The 22,471-nt window shown below is 36.3% G+C and overlaps 1 protein-coding gene across 2 annotated transcripts in view; it reads left to right on the forward strand.

Moving 5' to 3' along the window:
• Window positions 1-13: 13 nt before the first annotated feature.
• The window catches only part of Ccdc82 (coiled-coil domain containing 82), a 40,872-nt gene continuing 18,414 nt past the window's right edge, over window positions 14-22,471 (forward strand). Inside the window, exons 1-5 of one of the 2 annotated variants that reach the window (XM_021173105.2) lie at window positions 14-74; window positions 5,076-5,803; window positions 6,231-6,435; window positions 15,594-15,686; window positions 19,976-20,100. In XM_021173105.2, the coding sequence (XP_021028764.1) occupies window positions 5,090-5,803; window positions 6,231-6,435; window positions 15,594-15,686; window positions 19,976-20,100 (1,137 nt within the window). In that variant the 5' untranslated portion in view covers window positions 14-74; window positions 5,076-5,089. Of the gene's footprint in view, window positions 75-3,255; window positions 5,804-6,230; window positions 6,436-15,593; window positions 15,687-19,975; window positions 20,101-22,471 lie in introns of those variants that run through there. The other variant, XM_029481936.1, reaches the window with a different exon arrangement.

Below are 22,471 nucleotides of genomic sequence, written 5' to 3' on the forward strand. Positions count from 1 at the left end.
GCGGGGAGGAGGCTGGAGTGGAGTTGGGTGAGGCAGTTGCAGAGGCGGAGGCGGAGACCGAGGCGCTTTGAAAGGTGAGAACTAGAGGGTGGCTGCCTGCAGGTTTTTGGCGGGAATTCTCTCTGATAGTCTGATAGTGTAGTGGTGGGGAGGGGGAGACGCCTAGCCTTTCCCAGAGCCTAGGCCTCGTCTTGCCGACTGAAGGAGAGCGGCCGGCGCCCTCAGTGTTGCGACCTGTCATCTCTTAGATGTGCGTCACGGACGCGGGAAGTGGCCTACGAGTGTCTCAGACCCTGCCTGTGGGAGCACAGCCATCCACGGGTGTCTCCTCAGACTCTGCCTGTGGAAGCACAGCCATCCACGGGTGTCTCCGCAACTCTTTCCTGGAACCCTTATCTTTCTGTGCACAGACCCTTCTGGGAATTTCTCTGTACACTCCTGAGTACACAATCCATTCACTTTCCTTGTCTCTCCAGACCCTTATCTGTGGGTACACAGCCTTTATATGGCTCATGCGCGGTCTTGGTGAAGCTGTATTCAGGGTTCCTGTCTTGTATCAACATCTATCCCTCCATTTTGGAGACCTTAGCACCCACTTCCTGTATCTGGGGAATGAGTCCCACCACCAGAAAGCCAGATTGGTAATCATGAATGTGATCCTGATATCCTCACCCCAAAGGATCATTTCTTCTCTCTTCCATTCGGCCCTGCTGGATTTAGAGAGCCACAGCCCTCATCACAGATGCTAGTTATTCTGGATACCAGGCTGGCAGAACCAATTCTACAAAGTATTGACCCATGGTGTTAAATGGGAGGCATTGGTTTGCCTCTTTATATATTTACTTCATCGTTTCCTTTTTTCTGATGTGTTATGTATGCTGCCCACTTTACCAGCCAATGGGAGGACTATAACAAATTGACTCAGACCAATGTGATAAAATTTTAAACAGAATCATGCATGTTGCCCTCAAATCCTTTATTGTGATGGTTTGGTTTTGATGTCCCATGTAATTTCCTAAGATTGTGAGCTCCTTGGGAGCAGAGACTACATTTATTTCTTCTAGCAGCAATTCTGCACCAGAACATGTGCTGGCATTTTGATAAATGTTCAATAACTCTTTGGCTTATAACATTTCCTTTCCACCATATAAAAGAAAACATAAGAGAGGGTTGGGGCTTTACAAATTTCATGAATTAATTCCTCTTGGTAGGATTTTCAAAAATAAGCATAGGATTGTACTCAAATCTGAGCTAAGTAGCTATCATCTTCCTACAGTGTTTATAGAACAAGTAGGTGACTTCTATGTTGGTTTCTTGATTATAAAAAGAAAATGTTTCTTCTGATAAGCGATTCAAGTAGCATCGACACAGTTCCTTCTTTTTCCTGTAAAGTTACTTTGAAAGAAAGATGCAAATATGAATTAATATTCTTTGGCAGACATCAAAGTTAATATGTGCATCTTACATGATAACGATTAAACACATGATAGTATTGACTTTCATTCACTTATTTGATGCTTTCTGGTGGAGTCTTTGTTTTTCTCTTTGCCTGAAGGTAAGATATCTTAATAAAATTCTCATTTGAAATTTTCAATTCAGCATAAACAAAACTTACATCCATTTGCATGGATCCTCTTTCAGGCGAATTCTAAACAAGGAGCGACCTTACCCATGTACTTACCATGTACTTCCTGTTCTCATTTTTCTTCCCAAGATCACACACTTTTTTCCTCTGTCATTCTTCCCTCCTCAGATGATTTAGTAAAGATACCCATAATTTAACAAGAAGAGCTATCCACATTCAAAATCTCCCTTTTGATAACAGGATTATTTTACCTTATTGATGGAAATGACTTTTTAAATAGGACAGAAGCCTCAGCACATGTACATTTGGCCAAATGAAGCTTTATTAACTTAAATAAAATATACCTTCTAAAACGGTCAAAGTTTTCCATGGAAATTTTTGCTTTGGTCCTTGCCAAAGTTTCTTCCTTTAAATTTTGGTTTTGATGCCATCCAAGAAATGGTAGAGGGAAGTCTACAGCTTCCCATCTCTTTTTGCACATTTTTTTTTCTTGCCTGAAGGATAATTTTCAAAAATTTCTGACTTAACCCATATGCACTTAAATTCAGTTACATAATTTTTTAAAAGCATGTTTGTTAGTGTTCACCATTTTGATGATTATTTTCCAAAACTAAAATTTAGCATGAATAAGAAATAAAATACTACTTCAACGTGTTAATTTTTACTACCTGTACACATGATGTTAGCAGCAGTCATTGTCTAGCCCTGGACAGGGAATCAGGAGACCTGGTTTCTAATCCCTGCTCTGTCACTAGCAAGCTTTGTGATATTTGTCATTTAAACTCTATGTCCTTGTCTTTAATATTTACATATGAAGATAAATACTATATTCTTTGTCAGGGTTTAAAAGTAAATATGAAAGTATACTGATCAATTTTAAGTATAGTTTATTTCTTTTATGCCATCATTATGTATAGTCATATGTCTTCTTAATAGAAGGATAGTCTTAATCATTTCTAATGTTGTTCTAGGAAATACCCAGTAAAATAAATGTGCTTTGAGCATGTTCTAGTTTTATAAGAGCAATCTCATGTATGTGAATTTGTTTTGTGTACTAAAATAAAATCATCTATCAATATTTCTTACTGTCTATATTTACTTTTATGTATCTAATGAAACACTATTTGTATTTTTATTGAAGTGTTTTTATTATTTCTCCCAATTCAAACAAGTTTCCTAGAAAGCCATGATTGTGTACTGCACATGTACAAAATTGGCTTATGGAAAATTATATGTTCTTACAAATATTTTTTTACTCTATGACTTCCAAACATAAGCTGTCTACTTATTCTGGTGTTTAACAAAAGAAAAATTGTTTGAAACTGTTGAAATTAGGTGGAAATATTGGAAAGCAGTGGGGTGTACAAAAAGCATGCTTTGAAGAATGCTAGATTTATAGGTGTTTATAAGATAATTTTCATTATTTACCTTTACTGTTTTTATCTTTTTGGCTTTATAACCAACTATAACTCAAATAGATTATAGATTATAACCAACTATAATTCAAATAGGCCATTTGGTTTACTATTTGGTATGCATTACTTATTATTACTATTACATTAATTATATCCTGTAGCAGATACTACCACAAACTTACATTTCAGCCTATGATATACAGATCATTTTTAGTGTATAATCTTATAATTTCTGTTGTTCTGAGTTTATATGAGAAATTACCATTATATGGAGATATATTACCTTATAACCATATCAGGATTAGTACAATTAAATGATTGATACATTCTTTCCTTTTCCAAGTAATAATTTTGGAACATTGTAAACTTGGTCCAGCAATGCCAGCATTGCTTAAAATTATTTTGGCTATGTAGCTTTGATACTACCCTCATAGTTAGTTACACATTTTTTAATATTTTTCAATGACAGTTAATCTTTATTTTATAATCATTTCTCTTTCTCTAAGCTTCTAACAATCCCTTAGAAGTGAAACAAATTAAGTGGATGTTTGAAGCTAATGTTTGTAATAAAAAACATGAGCAGTATGATTATTTTTACAGTCTTGGATTATTTTTGCTTTAAGGTTCTACTATTGTTTTATCCTTTGATGATATTATGAGTAATGGGAAGACAAGAAATATGGGCTATTGTAGAATAATATCATAATAATTTTCATAAGCTCTTCTACATGTATTATGAGGTCATATTGTTTTGTGATTCTATCCCTTGGTAACCACAAAAGTATATATATGTTATTAAATTTCTAGTTATTTTACCTGTCAGTAGTTTAATACATGCTTGTGATAAATTTAGTGAAATATATTTTATAAATTCATGAACTGATAGCTTTTTTCTTCCTTATACAATGTTCTGCTTTACCATGAAACTTTTCTTACCATTTTCATTTGACTATGTTATTATATTTTTAGTAAATTTTCTTGGATTATTCTGTACATTTTAAGTGTAGTATAACTCCATTTACACTTCTCTAAGGAATATAGCTGCAACAGTCTTATCAGATAGGTTATCTCTCAGCATTGTATTGTCATCTCTTTTATATCAATTATTGTAACTTTGTTCATGTAACTTGATTGAGCTTTTAAATTCATGTGATTTCTGTTCTAAATTAAATCCTTCTTTGCCTGAGGACAAATCATGTTTGTAATGCCATGTATTTGTGTGTTGGACACATATATGCAACATATGTAGGTTTGCTCACCAATGCAGGTATTTGACAAAACTAGAGATAGATGTAGTGATATCTTACTCAATTGTTTCTTGGCATTATTTTTTGAAACAACACTTCTCACTAAATCTAGAACTTGCCATTTCAGTTGGACTGATAGGGCAAGGAGCCACCTGTTAAGATTCACCTGTCTCTGTCCCCTTCTGGGCTTTGTGTGCACTGCCACACCCAGTTTTCATGTGTGTGATAGGGATCTTAACCCAGGTCCTCATGCTTTCAGGGCAAACAGTTTACCCAGTAAGCCACCTCCAAGCCATATCTTTGTAATTTCATGGTTTTCTGTTCTTGTCTCATTGCTCCTGTCGGAAACTGTCTAAACCTTTTCAGTGATACTTATTAACTAAGTATAGCATGTTCATTATCAGCACCAGAGTTTTGTGTGCACCACACTAACTTGTCTGAAATTATTTTGGTGAACTAATTGCCTTACTAATCTTTCTATATCTTGACATTTCTATCACAGTTATTTTTATTATTAACACTGACTACTTCAATTTTTCTTAATTATGTTTGCATCCTTAAGTTTAATTCAGTTTTCTAAAGGATACAAGACCATGATTTTTCCTCTGTATTCTTTTCAGCACAACATAATTAAGAATAGGTGTTCAAAAAATAATAGTTGTTCAATTAATTATTTGAATATTAACTGTTCTGTGATTTTTTTAACTCCAGTATCTCATGTGATTCATGCCTTTGTGAACTATTTAATGAATCCAAATTAATGTGTACCTTTACTCATTGCTGTAATCTGGTTGTCACTGTTATGTTCCTAATAACTTTCTTTTATAGAAGCTTAAGTGAAAATGGTACATGTTAGAAGACACGAAACAAGAAAAAATTCTAAAACCCAAGAACCTGAACAAAAATCTCGAGTTGATTGGCATCGGACTAAAAGAAGCATCTCACAGTTATTTGATAGTGATGAAGAGCTAGATAGTAATGAGGAACTTGACAGCGATGAAGAGCATGATAGTGGGGAAAGTATTGACAGTGATGAAGAGCTTGATATTAGCAAGAAGTCTGGTATTAATGAACTACCAGAAAAGGAAACAGAGCTTAAATTAATCAAAGTTGAAAGTCAGGAAAGCAACAGTAAACATCTTACAAACACCAGCAATAGTTCAGCAGATGAAGAAAAAATGAAGGAAACCAAACATAATGACTTATCAGATGATGAAGCTCACCCAGGTCAAGCAGAGAATTATCACAACAGACACACTGGCCAAATCCTAGAGGAAGATATGGAAGATGAATACATCAAGCCAGGAAAAAGAAAAAGGCTGTCCTCTGTGATGTATGACAGTGATGAGAGCGATGACAGTGATATCCTAATTAGAAAAGCAAATGGTAAACACCCACGCAGAGTAGTTGAGGATGAATGTTCTTCATTGGAAATGGAGCAAGAAACTCCTGAGAAATCATCAGCTGCACGAAAGCGAGAATACCACCAGAAGCTACAGGAACTCTCTGAGAGATCACGCCAGAGACAGAGGCGCAATAGTGGTAGAAATTTTGAGGTGTGTTTTATTTTGTTTGGTTTATTATTGTTGAATTTTTACTTGAAAGTAGATTCTATAAACATTAAAATACTGACTCTATTCTATTTTCAATAAGGCTAGAGCTTTAAAATAAGCATTTCTAAATGACATAATGTACTATTGTATTTAATAATAACATTTTATTGTTAGCCCCACTTTCCTTTAAAAAAATATCAAGACTATTTTTTGTTCTGAATGATCTTTCCCATTCATAATTGCTCATATTCTTAATCCATTTTAAACATTTTACCAAACAAAACCAAAATTTATAGTTCCTTGGTTTTTAAAAGTTCAGTAGCTAGCTTTAAAATGTGTACCTTTTTAGGCTTTCAGATTTAATTTTAAAGCCATGCTGGCTGTTTTAAAGGCACAATATTTACTGAAGCATTTCCTCTCATTTAATTAGGACTCTGAAAAGGACTCTTGTTCAGGCACTGATGAGGAGGATGAAGATGAGGACGAGGATGATTACAGATATGATGAAAATGGAGATGATTACATGATTGATGATTTTGTAGTGCCAGATGAGGAAGGCAATGACGAGAATAAAAATCAACAAGGAGAAAATCTGACTACATCACAACTGAAATTAGTAAAACAGAATTCTCTTTGTAAGTTAAACATGAAGCAAGGTTTCTGCCTTGTTCAAATCATTATATAATGAATCAAAGCTTACTAATATCATCTTCTAAAACATTTGGTTAGGAGTTATGGTTTTTATGTTTGGGTATTTTAAATTTGACAATAAAAGTTCATTCCAGTGATTTAAGGAATTCATTTCCCTTTTATACTATTGATCCCCCAGGAAACAAGCATTTATTAGGCTAACTTTGTCAGTATTTACCACTGTAAATACAATTTAAAACACATTTATTAATTAGAAAACACACTATATTTTATGGTAACATTTTATGGCAAATAACTTTTCCAAAAAAGGAGACTAGCATTCTTTTATATACTTTGAAATATTTTTGAATATATGTTTGAAATTTATATGTATGTATACCTGTGTGAGTTTATCCACACTGTATGCATGCAAACAGGTGCTCGCAGAAGCACCTGGAACTGGAATTAAAGCCAGTTGTAAGCCTGCTGGGTAGGGTGTGGTATTGGGAACCTGACCCTGTCCTATGGAAGAGCAGTAAGCACTGTGAACCACTTAGCCACCTCTCCTGCCCTTTTAGTTATCTTTAATGTTGATCTTACTGGAAGGCAGCTGAATTCTTGTATCTGAACAGCTTTAAGTCTGTCCTAATGTGCTGTTTTGTTGAATTACATGAAACAGTTTTGCCTCATACTAACATGCAGCTGGAAAAGGGAAGAACATCTTTATATTGTTTCCAAAATAATTGATATTCGTATCAGATAATGTTAATACACAAAAATTTGACCAATGATAGTTTCCTGAAAGTTAGTTGTACTATGGAAGCTGAAACCATATAAAAGAACTTTTAACACTCATAGTACAACCCATTGGCAACCTTGCATTTTATAGGCTATTTTACCCATGTATGATTTTATTACATTAGTTTACATCTGTTAACATTTTAATTGGATCAAAATATCCTCATAATATTGAGAAGCTACCATATGCAGTTACTACATATCTGTTTTTCAGAACTATGATTTCTACTTAAACACTTGGCTTTATTTATTGGCAACCAACAGAGTAAATTATAATTAAAGTTTTGACAGGGTTGCTTGTTCCTTCTTGAGAAGACATTTGACAAATATTATTGAATATCCAACTTATCATTGTTCTTTGAAGAAGTTGTTTCATGACAGATGGAGCTTTACCCCTGTTATAACAGTTGCATGGATGAGTTTCCCTCAGAACTACCAGTCTGTTTTGGTATGCAGTATAAGTTTTTCCTACATAGTACTAAAGGACGTGCATATTAAAGATTAATGAGAGTGATCAGTTTTACTGTTTCATCCAGGGTATTCCTAGGCAATTGGATAGTTTTTATCACCAGAGCCTCACTGTGGTGACTGACATCATTATTAGTTGTTTGGTGCTAGTGCTCTGCTTTTTGTGAGGGGCAGCTGTTTTGTCAGTTGTACTTTTGTACATTGAAAATACCAGAAAAATATGGTATTTTAATATTGATAACTGTGGGTCTTGCTGGTATCTTTAAATAGACATTAGACAGTGTACTTACTTTAAAATTACTGTTTTTTTTTAATCAGGGATTTGAATCTTCACACAATGAAGACTACCAAAAATAGAAAGTATTCTCTTTCTCTCTCTCTCCCCTATATATTCCCCCCTCTCTCTCCCTCTCTCTGTCTCTGTCTCCCTTTACCTTCCCCCCGTGTGTGTGTATGTGTGATGTGTGTGTGTAATTAATAAAATTATAAATAATAGAATTTGAAAAGTTGGGGAACATTTAAATATGCATATCACCAATTGGATCCATATAATTGTACATAAGTTCAAAAATTTTTATCATGATGTTTTGCAGTTCACAGAAACAGGTTGATATATTAAAGAATAGATTCTTCTTAAATAATTATTTTATGAAGTATAACATTTTGTATAACAAAATTAAGTGTGAGTTTAACTTATATCCCACAACTTTTAATGAAACAGTAGGCAGAAAAATTATTCCTACTTTAGGAAACTTGACAGATTAAGGAAGAAAGCAAGGCATTTCCAAGTTAATCTTTAACTTTCTTGAATCAACAGGTACAGGTTCATTTGCTACTTAGGTATTTACATCATAAGAACACTCAATTAGGAGATATACTATCATTATAGATTCTTTATAGAGACTGCATTAAATAAGTGCAAGACTAGTATATGTAAACTACTTCTAATTCCTTCTCTACCTACTCCTTTCTGCTTACTGTATTTTAATGGCAGTTTGGGAATTAGAGAAATTTTGAATGAAAATTAGAACTGTCATGTCCTCATTCACCTCTTACACTGGTTTGATACCTTTGTTACAAATGATGATACAATTGATGATACTGTCTTGATACATTAAACTTATTCATAGTTCACATTAGAGCCCTCTTTTGGCTTGTACCTCTGTGGATTTTGACAACTGTCTAATGACAGATACCTACCATAATAATTTCAGTGTCCTAAAATGTTCTTTATCTGTTATAGTTTATGGTATGCTTTCTGAAGACCTGTGTATGTGACTACTTGAACAGTGGTTGTGGCACTGTTTTGGGGGGGGGGTGCTGTGAAACTTTAGGTGGTAGGACATAGCTGGAAGAAGCAAGTTTCTAGGGAGCAGATTATAGCTCAGGAGTTATAACTCAAACTCTGCTTATGGCTCTCGCTCTTGTCATTTTCCCTTCACTGCGATATAATCAGCCTCATGCCTCTGCCTACATAGCTTCAAGCTGTTCTTGCTGTCGTGAGCTATACTGTGAAACAAACCAAAATAAATTCTTCCTTCCTTAGGTTACTTCTTAAGTGTTTAATTACAGCAATTTGTAAAGTAGTAAATGTACATTCCCATCTTTTCCTAGAACCATACAAAACCACTTATTTGGGTTTGTTGCCATAGTTTTTAACATTTCCAGAATATCACAGAATTATTAAGAACACCACAGCGTGTAAGTTTTCCTATTGGTTTCTTCACCCAACTGTGCATCTTGAGGTTTTTTTCCCATGGCTAAACAGGTGCCATAGCTCATTTATTTTCATTACTAAGTAAAAATGCATTGTATGGATTTGCCACAGTTTATGCACTCATCTGTTGAAAAACATCTTGCTTCTTTCCATGTTTTGGTAATTATAAATAAAACTAATATCAACACTTGTGTTCAGAATTTCTGTGGACAGAAGACTGTATCTCACTTGAATAACTTCCAGAGAGTACTGGCTTTGCTTTTAATATTAAATATCTCAGCCTCAGGGGTTTGTGTTTCATATTCCATGCAAACCATTTTATTTTGTGTGTTCTATACTTGCAGTAGTCTTATTCAACAGGCTGTGTTTTCCTCAACTGATAACAGTATTCTTGTTCTTCCTTTCTTGAGTTGACATGTTCTATGAGCCACTATATTCTCTTTTTATTTGTTTCCTGTATGATTACAGAGTAGTAAACAGTGGCACTGGATAACCTCTGCTTACCAGCATACTCTACAGTCCTTATGTTAACCCAGTGTTGTTTTGCTGCGATTGGCCACTATCACTCCTGAATGTTCCTCCTCTTCTGTAGCTTCTGTATTACCACTGTCCCCTGCCTTTCCTTTGGATAATGACACTAATCTTTCCCAATTTTGCCATTCTTTTGTATGTCCCACGACTTCATCAACTGCCTTCATTTTGCTTGTACTTAGAGCAGTTTGCCACTACTTTAGCCTAGTATATAAGCAAAAACTCCCTAATATTTAGCTTCAGGCAAGATTTCTCCTGAGTATAATGTCCACATTTTCATCAACTTGTTGAGTATGTTTATATGATTATCTCTTAGACATCTTGAGCTCAATAAGTAGAACACTAAGTAAGATATAGTGTAAGAGTTGGAGAAGTACATCAACTATTGTCAGGGTGACAGGATCATTTCATACATTTATCAGAACAGGACATCAAAAAGAATTTTTTTGGCAAGTAAAAAAAGACCAGTGAAATAAGTATCTGATTTCTGAAAGAAAAGGCTAGGCAGTTAACTGTCTTCGCTCTTTGCTGTATTCCTATGCATTATCTTTTTCTTTTTTCTTCATTTAAGATAAGATTTTACATTGTTGCCTAGGCTGCCCTAGAACTCACCATGTAGCCCAGCCTGGATGCAAACCAATGGTAATCATCCTATGTTCAGTCTTGAAAGATTCAAGGCTCTGAGCTACCATCCCTAATGTGTTAGTCTTTATGGCACTTGATAGGAACACATTGCAGTTGGGTAGGTAATTTGAAAAAGCATAGTATCTGAAAATTTCTGGATTTTATATGAGATAAATGATAATCATGACTAGAGTTTTTGTAAATGTCATAGCTGATAAAACAAAAATGTAGAGTTAATATATGATTAAATGAGTAGTTTTAATTTATCAACTTTATGTCCAGTGAAGTTGACAAAATTTAAGCAGTGCTTGATTAGCTGAAGAATTAAGTTCTAAAGGTTGCTATAAGTTAATCTTATAAATTAAAAAGTATTTTTCTTATTAACTCAGTAGTCTATATGATGAACAGTGAATACCCCTCTGTGGCTTGGGTTAAATTATAACTGAAGTGGTATTCCAGATTTAATCCTGCTAACTTCTATAATTCATACTAAGTGCAATTTGAAGCTCCTAATTCTGCATTTAGCATACAGTTGAAAATCAAAACTGGCCATCGATTGTGATGTACACCTTTAATCCCAGCACTAGTAGGCAGAGGCTGGTAGATCTCTGAATTCAAGGCAAACTGGGCTACATGCATAGTTCCAACCAGGGCTACATAATGAGATCCTGACTCAAAAATGAGAGTGGGTTGTCGATTCAGTAAAGACTAGGGAACAAAAGAGGACATGTGCCATTTCCTCACTACCTGCCATTTGGCCAAGAGGTACATTTACCCCACTTCAGAACAACTAGTTTCTTCCTTCACCACACTCAAGTCTTCACCTCTTAACATCAGCCTTGTAAATGTCTATTTATATTCTCAGACTGCAGTTCTCATGAAAGATATGAAAAGAGGTTAAAGGACAGGTATTTGCCCATCATACATCTGACCTGCATACTTCACATGTTGGAAATATTGTGCATGGGTAGAAGAAACAAGTAAAACACTGTTAAGTGGATAGTGAATGTTGCATTATCACTTTAGCACTCTGTGCTAAAATATGTTCAGACAAAACAGCATAGTAGAGGTAAAAAGAAAACATTTCAGACAAGCACTGCATCACTAGAATACTGGTAGTTTAAAACAAGGAATTAATCAACTTAGTTGCCACCTAGCAATTCATATAATTCTATCAGTACAACAAAAAGGAGCCTGAAGACAACATTTGATTGCATTCAATATGCATATTTTTAAAGGTGAGGTTTTTAAAATTGCTAATAGGAACATTTCTTCTTTACATAACCATATTTTGAAATGAGAACCAGCACTATTTATAATGAAACACTAGAGACACTCTTTATGAAATGGAAAGGACAGAAAGCTTTCCTACTTCAAATGTTCTTGAGCAGTGTGCTAAGGTGTAAACATGAAACAAATAAAACTACAGATGAATGATCTCTGATTAACAGTGGAGAGAGAGAGAGAGAGAGAGAGAGAGAGAGAGAGAGAGAGAGAGAGAGAGGCTTTAATTTCAATTCCCAGTCCAGATTATGTGTATTTAAGGAGTTTTCACATTATTCCCCACTTCCTGTTACTGTTCTGTCCTTTGAATGCAGTAGACACTTAATATATCCTTTGCTGTGCCAAAACAATTCAGTGACTGTGAGGAGATAGGCAGGACTAGAGTGGAGTGATAGACAGCTGACCCCCAACCTACATTTTGACCCTTCACTGGGACACCTCTGATTCATTCAGTTTGGTTTTTGAAAAGAACAAAAACAATGTTAAACGACACTAACCCAGTTACCCATACTGGGAAAAATAAAGTTGTGCTTAGGATGAGTTCATTGTGAAGTAGATAAAGGAGAGCTAGTATTGAAAAGGCCTTTGCACCTGCGATGATGGCATATTTGTATGTCATCATGTGCATATAACCACAATCAATAACTCTCTAGCCTAACCAGTGATGTGGAAGATAAGGGAAAGAATATGAGTAGTCTAAGACCAGTATTGTCTGTTGAATTTCTTGCTGTAGTTTCCTACCCAGATTCTTCCTTCCCCATGTTCATGCATGGGTAGAGAGGAACTGTTAAAAAGATAGATTTCCTACTCTGCCTTTACCCCTCATGCGAAGTGTTTTCACTCCATAAACCAACATGTCAGCCAGTTATACACGTCTTCATGGAGAAGTATTAATAAACTTTCTCTTACTCCTTGAAATAAATTTAGTGCTAGTGAGACCAGGTTTGGGAGAGATGGCAATAATGTCATCAGAACCTGTTAACAGTACCCATCCCCAGCTCTGTGGTATTCTAGAGGCTCATCCTCCACAGATATCAAAAAAGCTATTTTAAAACTACTATAATATCTCAGACAAATGGCCAAAGTAATAATGAATATACAAATCTCAATTATCTCCTTGTACACTAGAAGTGAATACTTAAATGATATAATTAAGGAAAAATTCCTCCCATACTGATAACAAAATGTAGTTTCTAAACCCAAATGTAAAAGCATGACTGACTTTATAAATAGAAAAACACACTTACTGTAAAATAAGAAAGACAGCCTAAGTGGGGAGACACAGATGATCTGAAAGTAATATACACACCACAAGAAGTCTTTCTTCTAAAATTAGTTTTTGGTTCAACTTTACAAAACAATTCTGAAGTTCACTTAGAAGAAGAAGTACATGAGAATAAAGTAAACTTTGAAAAAATAGTAATTGAAAGGGTTTTTCCCTCTAAGATATAAAAAGTTATCATTTAGATAAAATAAGTAAAACAGGGCAGAACTGACATGAGAAGAACATGCAGATCAGTAGGAAGGACACATGGTGCTGACACAAAATCTTGGCATATGTGGGTTAAGGGAAAATCAACAGCCTACTTAGACATCAGATGGAACATGGGGGAATTCATTGCTACCTGAGAAAAGTACAATCATACATAATAACAAATTTGACATTCCTATCCTTTCCAGATTGAGGTGATCATGAAGGACTAGAGCCATGGTCTATAATAGAGTACATGCATAGCATGTAAGAGATCATGAATGCAAACCTTAGTTTTGCCAAACAACAAGAGATAAACGGAGGGTAAGGGAATTAACTAAATCTCCAAGACTATTCCACACACATTCATTCAATATAGGAATTAGAACTAGCCCTGAACGAATTCTGAGCTCCTTCTGTCTCTTTTCTGCTTATTTATTATCTTAGAGATCTTAGTGAGCACTGTCATTTTTTCCTAATAGGTGAGAAATTAGAGTTTTATATTAACCAATTCTCAATTCAGTTCTGTATCTGAAAAATAATAACAAATCTATCACCTCTGCAGGCAATGTGAAAACAGAGACTGGAGGAAACAGCCTGAGACTCCTCCTCTAACACTTAGCTATAGAACCCTAGGAAAACTTCCATCTCTCAGTTTCCCCAGCTAAAGATAAACTAAGGGAAGTATCTCTTCGGTTAGCCCTTTAGAGATAAGGCAATGCATGTAAGTGTTTTGGGTGACGCCTGAAATTTACTTCCTCAGCTGTGTTATTTTTTACAGTTGGAGATACCAGTACATTAGTCCAGCACTGCCCACCCGTTCACTCAAATACAGTGAAACAAGAACCTTCTTTCTAGGGAGATTCTCCTGAGCATGGTTACGAGAAAGCTAGTGTGGTTAGGAAATAAAACACCCAAGAGATGTGAACCTCTATCCTTGCCTTTCCTCTTATCCTTGAAGAACTTCCAGAGCCTTTGAAACATTGCTGCAGCTTTCAAAATTTCATGGCCAATGAGCAACACTGGCCATTAGCACGTTCAAGACTAGCATGTTCAGTGAGGGAAAAAAGCTCCATTTCATTTTCCTGATGGTTAAACATAGTTCCAAAGTGGGTAAATTAAACTTGTTTTCCAACATGCCTGTTAATACTCCCCAGAAAGCTTTCCCTTAATATAAATTGAAGAGTTAAATGGAGTTTGGATGAATTTAACTTAAAACTATTTACCAACTCTTTTACTATATCGGCATTTGATAAAAGTCTAGTCAGAAGAGAATTCTTTTGAAGTATTGCTGTATTTTACTTTCCATTAGAAACTACTGATGTGTGTGTGTGTGTGTGTGTGTGTGTGTGTGTGTGTGTGTGTATACAGTCTTCCTCTTGGAATTTTCAATGGTGATAGGACCTCTAAAGTCTAAGACCCAGAACAAAGCACTTTGGCGCCTCCATGGAAGGATTAGAGACTTGAAATTTCCCTGAAGGCCTCAAAACTTCCCATAGTCCTTTTAGCAAACAGAAGTACAACAGCCTCTTCGTGTTCAATACATTTTGTCAGCTGGAAGTAAAACCCCAATTCATTTATGATTTCTAAGAGTATATCCTACTTTTTTTCTTCAGGCCCTAGCTAAATATCTTCCACATTTCCAGACATAGTTCAGAGGTACCTCCAGCAGAGTCTTTGTTGACCATTTAAATCATGGGAGGAAGAATTTTTCCAGAGAACACATCCATTTCCATAGTAAAGTCTGGCCCCAGAGTAACAGTAACAGCAGCACTGCCTGGCCTGTCACCATGATGAACTCATGTCTGAGGCTGGGCTACAGAAAATATAATGGTATTATATGCATAGTGTGGGAAGGAGAAGACACAGCTCCTCAAAGCAGTGTGGAGAATTCTACATCTGTGACAGTGTAAAGGAGAATGGGGTTGTCATGCCCACTGACATTTCTGTGAGTAGCAGTTTCCTGGACCATGTCATATGTAGCATATTATAGACTGAAGCATGGTAAACAGTCCACTTGGGAGGCTCTCTTGCTGCTTTTATTCATTGTAATTGATAATTATTTCAAGTGAACATGGGTTATTTTGATTTTTTACAGTGTATATCTCTGTATTCTCTGAAGAAATTTTTCTTAGTAAGTCTGGGACCATTTTAGATCCAGGATGAGCGAACTTTGTGATACTTGTACCAATTTCTTAGCAGGGGGCCTGTTGTAGACATAGTATAGTGCTGTCTGCTATGTTCTAATAATTCCTTTAAATTAATTTCAGATTCTTTTAGTGACCATATTACTCACTTTGAAAGAGTTGTGAAGGCTCTTCTGATCAATGCTTTGGATGAATCTTTTCTGGAAACTTTGTATGGTAAGTTAATAGTATCACTGAAACATTTTGGTGGTGGTGGTGGTGGTGGTGTTTTTAAATTTTCCTAAATAGCTTTTGAAACTAGATGAAACAAACCCAAGACAAACCATTCTTAAATCTTACCACTTGTCCCTTCTGATATAAATACTCTACAAGTGCATTATTCACTTAAACAGTTTGCTAATAATATTTGAGATATATAGACAAGTATATGATAATTCATTGCTCCCAAAGTGTCTATACTTAGAATATAAAACATACACTCCTAAAACATAAGGGTGCCTCAACCTTCATATTATCAGTTCCTCTAAGATTTTGAACTTTACCAACAGTCACATGCTGTTTTCTGCTTTTGTACCTTGGAGCATTCGTTCTCCATCAGATTATAATTCTTTTTTTTTTAATCGCAGATAGTCTAGGTAAGTGTACAGAATCTTTTTGTTGTGAAAGCTGTAAATACTTTTCATTGCCTCACTCAGGCCAGTCTCATTCTAAGTATGGTTGCACACATACATGTGAATTCTTGTATTGTGTCAAAAGTGGACCTCAACTTTCTTGCCTTAACCAAGTATAAGAAATTAAGCTTTAAACATACATGTGTCTCCAGCATAGAATCTGACATTTCATGGACTATATATGTTATGCTGAATACCTATGAGTACTTAAGGAAGATTTTATTCATAACTTATAGAAAAATGTTTTTTGAATGTCACCAGGCATTTTTTGAGGATTGATAATGACTTCAAGACATTAGATTCCTACCTTTTGTGGCTTGGAATTAATAAACAGACACTGAGTAAACAAGTAGATAGTCTGAACTAAAACTAGATTGTACCTCTTATGGAAATAAAGAGTACAGAATTAAACAATAAGAGAAGCTAATGTCTATTAGATAGATGTCAGATAGATACATAGATACATACATACATATATACATACATACATACATAATACATACATACATATACACACAGATAGATAGACAGAGTCTGACCAAAAACAACTTAAATAGGAAAGAGTTTCTTTCAGTTTATAACTCTCAGATCACACTTCTTCACTAAGGGGAGTTGGGGCAGAAACCTTAATGCAAGAACTGAAGGCAAAGCCACAGATAGTGCTGAGTACTGGTTTATTGTTACACTTGGCTTGCTCAGTCTACTTTCTTATACACCCTAGGACTATACAACCTGTCCAGGGGTTGCCCCACCCACAGTGGGCTGGTCCTTCCTAAATCAAACACTGATTAAGAAATTGTACTACAGACTTACCTAGGCAGGTATTATAGAGAGAGTCCATCTTCCTAGATGACTCTAACTTGTATCAAGTTGGCATCTAGCCAGAACAGATAGATAAATAAACTTTAATATATTGTGACATATGTACAAATATAAGTATATGAAGACTGGATAGTTTGATCAAAGAATGTAATGAAGAAGTAGCTTTTAAACAGAAACAATGAGTGAGGTGAATGTATTAATTTGCTTTATATTTCAGTGATAAAAATACTGACAAAAAGCAATGTGGGAAATAAAGGTTTATTTGCTTTATATATACTGGGTCACAGCTTTTTTGAGGGAAACCAAAGTAGGAACTTGGAGGCAGGAGCCAAAATAAAGGACATAGAGGAATGCTGCTTACTGGGTTGCTTAGCCTGCTCAGGACTCTACAACACAGAACTACCTGCCTAGGGGTAGCACTGCCCACAATGAGCTAGGCCTTCCTACTTTCCTTATTCAAGAAAATGCCCTTTGAACTCGGCCTATACCAGCCAGGACAACTGACCCCTAATCAGCTTATCATCAGTACATTACTATTACACCATATGTTGAATTATATTGCTAATTAATAAATAAATCCCTGCAGCAGGTATGCTACCTGCCTCGATGCTTTATGTTCCCGAATGAAAGACACACACATAGCCTTTAATTTTAATATGCTGTATACAGCTCAATAGCTGGACCACAGCCTAACCTCCATGTGGTTAATCCTGAATTATTACTTACTAATTCTGTGTTCTATCTTGGCTAGTCTGGACCCAGAGAGCTGCCCAACTGAGGCATCCTCACTCTCCCTGCTCCTTCACACGAGCAGCCATGACTCCCTGTCCTGCAGTCTTCTCAGGCATGGCGTCTCTCCTCTCTTCATACTCTCTGAACAAGGTGGATTTCCCTTCTCTTTTTTCCTCTCTTCTGGTCCTGGGAAATTCCAAAAAAACCCGTCTCTGTCTGTCCTTTCCAACTATTGGCTGTTGGCATTTTTATTTACCAATCAGAACCAACTGGGGCAGGTTCCCAGAAGCCATATGGAGACACTTGTGTAAGCTGCTTTGGAGACAAAATTTAACATTAGAATACAAGCATCATTATTCCAGACTCACTACACGGCACCCTTCCTTTCTTGTTTATCATATAAGTACTCATATTAATATCAATATTTCAACAAAAAAATAAATTCTAACCACAGTCTTTACAAATTCTTGTTCTCTGGCTCTGTTAACCTCAGTGCACACAGCTTGTCTCCTAGGCTTAGGCTGACTCTATTGTACACTAGCTACTCTCTTTGGTGCTCATCCCATGGTATTGGCTTCACCAGTATGCTGGAGATTCTGCAGTGATAGGTCTGTATCTTTGCCAATAGCCTTTTCTTGGCTGTCTTCAAGAACTCTTTCCAATGCCACATGGTACTAAGCTTCAGCTTCCCTCTATGACCCCTTCATGCCTTCAAAACTAGTATTACCTTGTGACTCCTGCTCATTATCCAGTTTGCCTACCTATACAGGGTACACCTTTGGTCTCCCTTGGACCACATCTTCTGTGTTCTGAGCCTGAAGAAATACTTCCCAGAAGATTGTACCACAGTGCTACTGGTTTCCTTTTTATGGCTGATTCTTCAGCCCCAGCTGACCAGCACCACAGATTCTTAATTCAAAGCACTATTCAAACAGCCTCAAAAGAGTCTTTACTTACACTAAAACTTAACAAACCAGGACCCCATTGTCTACATTTTTCTCAGAATTCTTATCTTTCAAGATCCCACAGAAAAGCCCATTAAGCTCTTGTCTAGCCCAAAGTTTCAAACATCTCCATAATCTTTCCAAAACAACATGGTCAGTTCTATCACAAATATTCTACCAATGCTACCAAATTCTGTGTTAGTCTATTTTATATTACTAAAATAACTTAAAACCTAACTAAAGGTTACTTGGGGGAAAATGTTTCCTGTCTTTTATATACTGGGTCATAGTCCACTGAGGGAAGCCAAGGCAGGAACTCAAGGCAATAACCTTGAGGCAATAATTCAAACAGAGGTCATAGAGTAGTGCTGCTTACTGGCTTACTTTCCACTTTTTTCCCCCCGAGACAGGGTTTCTCTGTATAACCCTGGCTGTCCTGGAACTCACTTTGTAGTCCAGGCTGGCCTCGAACTCAGAAATCCAGAAATCCGCCTGTCTGCCTCCCAAGTGCTGGGATTTCTTATACAACCCATCATGTATTTAGAGAGTTATGTGTCAAATTGACAAAATTCAACCAGGACAGTAATATCTACATCTGTTGTATGCTTAGGGCCATAGTAAGAGTTAAAGAGTATTTAAGAACAACTAGGAAGACTAATTGTCATTATAATGCAATGCTAGCAGTGAGGGGAGAAGACAGCACAAGAGTAGCCAGTGGGAAGAGGGGCTCTTAATTCATCATCTGCTCATTAAGTTTGTAGTGACTTTTTAAAACATGAGAAATTTATTAACTAAATTCACATGAATTTCTGAAGAGAGCAGAAAGGTTAGCATCACAGGCCATTACAAATATGTATAGATTGAGAATAAAATACTAATCCAATTAGGAAAGCAAAAATAAGATGTGATGTTCTATAAGGAAATATGGGGAGAGACAAGGCAAAAGAGATGTTTCCATTGTGTTGGCAAGATCCACGGGTAGATCCTTGGATGGAACCAGCTGCAGAGCTCCTTAAAAATGTGATCAGTCATTCAGTGGTCATGAAAATTGATTTTAAAGGAAGAGGTAAATGTTCTGTGTGCAAGTTTTTTCATGTGGCTCTTGTGCTACATATATAATGATAATGAGAAAGTCTAAGGCTATGGAAGAATGACAGAAACTCTGCCCTGTTCTCTGCCCCCGCGCTTCCATGAAATGAAGCTTTTATTTTATTAAGTATTTTCTAATTTAAAATAGCTTCACCTATCCAGCCATCTTTCTAAACCTTAAGCACATGCAGTGTTCAGTTGATTCAGTATTTCAAGTGTCCTATTGTTTTTGTTCATCTGCTCACAGCTGGCACCAGGAAGAAATCCTACGCGAAAGATATGGTGAAATCTCTTCATTATTTGGATAATCGCTTTATTCAACCCCGTCTAGAGAGTTTAGTCTCTAGAAGTCGATGGAAAGAGCAATATAAGGTATATAGCTTGCCTTTTAACCTCTGGTACAAGCATGGGGACAATGGCCCTCTCAATATTCCAGTATCTACCCAGATGGAATCATTTTCTGAAGTGTAGGCCTTCTGCTTTGTTGAATGATATTTTAATGTTTTCTAAAGGCTTTAGTACCCACACTTATGTCTTTATGTCTTTATGTCTTTAATATATAAATGGTTTGAAATAATTTTAGAGCATCTCTGGAGCTTAGCCTATTTCAAAATAAGGAGATTGTCTTATAAGATGGTTCTTTGGAGAAGAAAGTCACATAGACCAAGAAGTTTGAAAAAACAGTGTTTAACTTGAATTGGAACACTTTTCTGAGCACTAATTCATGAATTTATACTTCAGGTTTTCAAGGCAGAGATTTAGACTGCAGTATCTCCCAAATTAGTGTGTCCCATGAGACTGCTTCGTGTAAGATGCCTGTTATTCCTACTACTGTTTTGAAATATTTTACTGTGTGTATGTTTGAAGGGTGTGTGAAAGTATATGATGCTTGTGTGAATAAGGACCTATCCATGCTACAGTCCTCTGTGGGCACGGGAAAACTTTTAGGAGCTGGGTTTTTTTTTGTTATTGTTGTTTGGGTTTTTTGTTTTTGTTTTTGTTTTTGTTTTTGTTTTTTCTCTTCCACTGTAGGTTCTTGGAATCACACTGATGTCATCAGGCTTATGTGACAATAGTTTTACCCATGAGCCATCAATTCAGGTCCGTCTTAGGATGTTTAATTTCAGTATGGAAACTGACTTACATCATTCTGTAACTTAACGTTTTATATTTCTAGAAGTTTGGGCATTTTTAATTTTTTAAAAAGAGGTTTATTGGGAGAGAGGGAGGTGGTAACACAAAGAGAAGGGGGGAAAGAGCGTTTTTTAACTTTTTAAAATTGGAATTACAGGATTATATTTTATTCTGCAGATTTGTATTTTAGTGTATCTAATGGCAGAGCCTGAACTATGTGATATTTAAAGGCACTCTGACCTTGACATTCTATTTTCTAATGATTAATGAGGAAAAATGGTAGATAATAGACATTCAAATTCTTTAAAAATCCCCCTAGCACTTAAATTAACTTCTATACTCCTTTACTTCAGAAAACTGAGTTTCATAAGAACTCTTCAACCTCAAGTAAGCCTGATCATAGGAAATGCTTCAATTTGAGGGACAGTCAGGGCCTACAAACTCTAAGATTTCAAGTTCAAAGATGGCTTGAATTTAGAACTACCATATGTATCTTTTTATTTCTAGATTTTTCCCTTTTTTATTAGATATTTTCTTCATTTACATTTCAAATGCTATCCCAAAAGTCCCCTATATCCTCTCCCTTCCCTGCTCCCCAACCCACCCACTCCCACTTCCTGGCCCTGGCATTCCCCTGATACTGGGGCATATGATCTTCTCAAGACCAAGGGCCTCTCCTCCCACTGATGGCCAACTAGGCCATCCTCTGCTATATGTACAACTAGAGACACAGTCCTGGGAGTATACTGGTTAATTCATATTATTGATCATCCTATAGGGTTGCAGACGCCTTTAGCTCCTTGGGCACTTTCTTTAGCTCCTTCATAAGGGGCCCTATGTTCCATCCAATAGATGACTGTGAACATCCACTTCTGTATTTGCCAGGCACTGGCATAGCCTCACAAGAGATAGCTATTCCAGGGTCCTATCAGAAAACACTTGCTGGCATATGCAATAGTCTCTGGGTTTGGTGGCTGTTTATGGGATGGATCCCCAGGTGGGGCAGTCTCTGGATACTCCTTCCTACTGTCTCAGCTCCCAACTTTGTCTCTGTAACTCCTTCCATGGGTGTTTTGTTCGCCATTCTAAGAAGGAACCAAGTATCCACACTTTGGTCTTCCTTCTTCTTGAGTTTCATGTCTAAGTTCCTGGGCTTATATCCACTTATCAGTGACTACATATCATGTATCAGTGAGTGCATATCATGTGTGTTCTTTTGTGATTGGGTTACCTCACTCAGGATGATATCATCCAGATCCATTTGTTTGCCTAAGAATTTCATGAATCCATTGTTTTTAATAGATGAGTAATACTCCATTGTGTAAATGTACCACATTTTCTGTATCCATTCCTCTGTTGTAGGACATCTGGGTCCTTTTCGGCTTCTGGCTATTATAAACAAGGTTGCTATGAACATAGTGGAGCATGTGTCCTTATTACAAGTTGGAACATCTTCTGGGTATATGTCCAGGAGTGTTATAGCTGGGTCCTCAGGTAGTACTATGTCCAATTTTCTGAGGAAGTGCCAGAATGATTTCCAGAGTGTTTGTACCAGCTTGCAATCCTACCAACAGTGGAGGAGTGTTCCTCTTTCTCCACATCCTTGCCA

This window comes from Mus caroli, chromosome 9 (genome assembly GCF_900094665.2).
Source record: "Mus caroli chromosome 9, CAROLI_EIJ_v1.1, whole genome shotgun sequence".
In the NCBI taxonomy this organism is placed as follows: domain Eukaryota; kingdom Metazoa; phylum Chordata; class Mammalia; order Rodentia; family Muridae; genus Mus; species Mus caroli.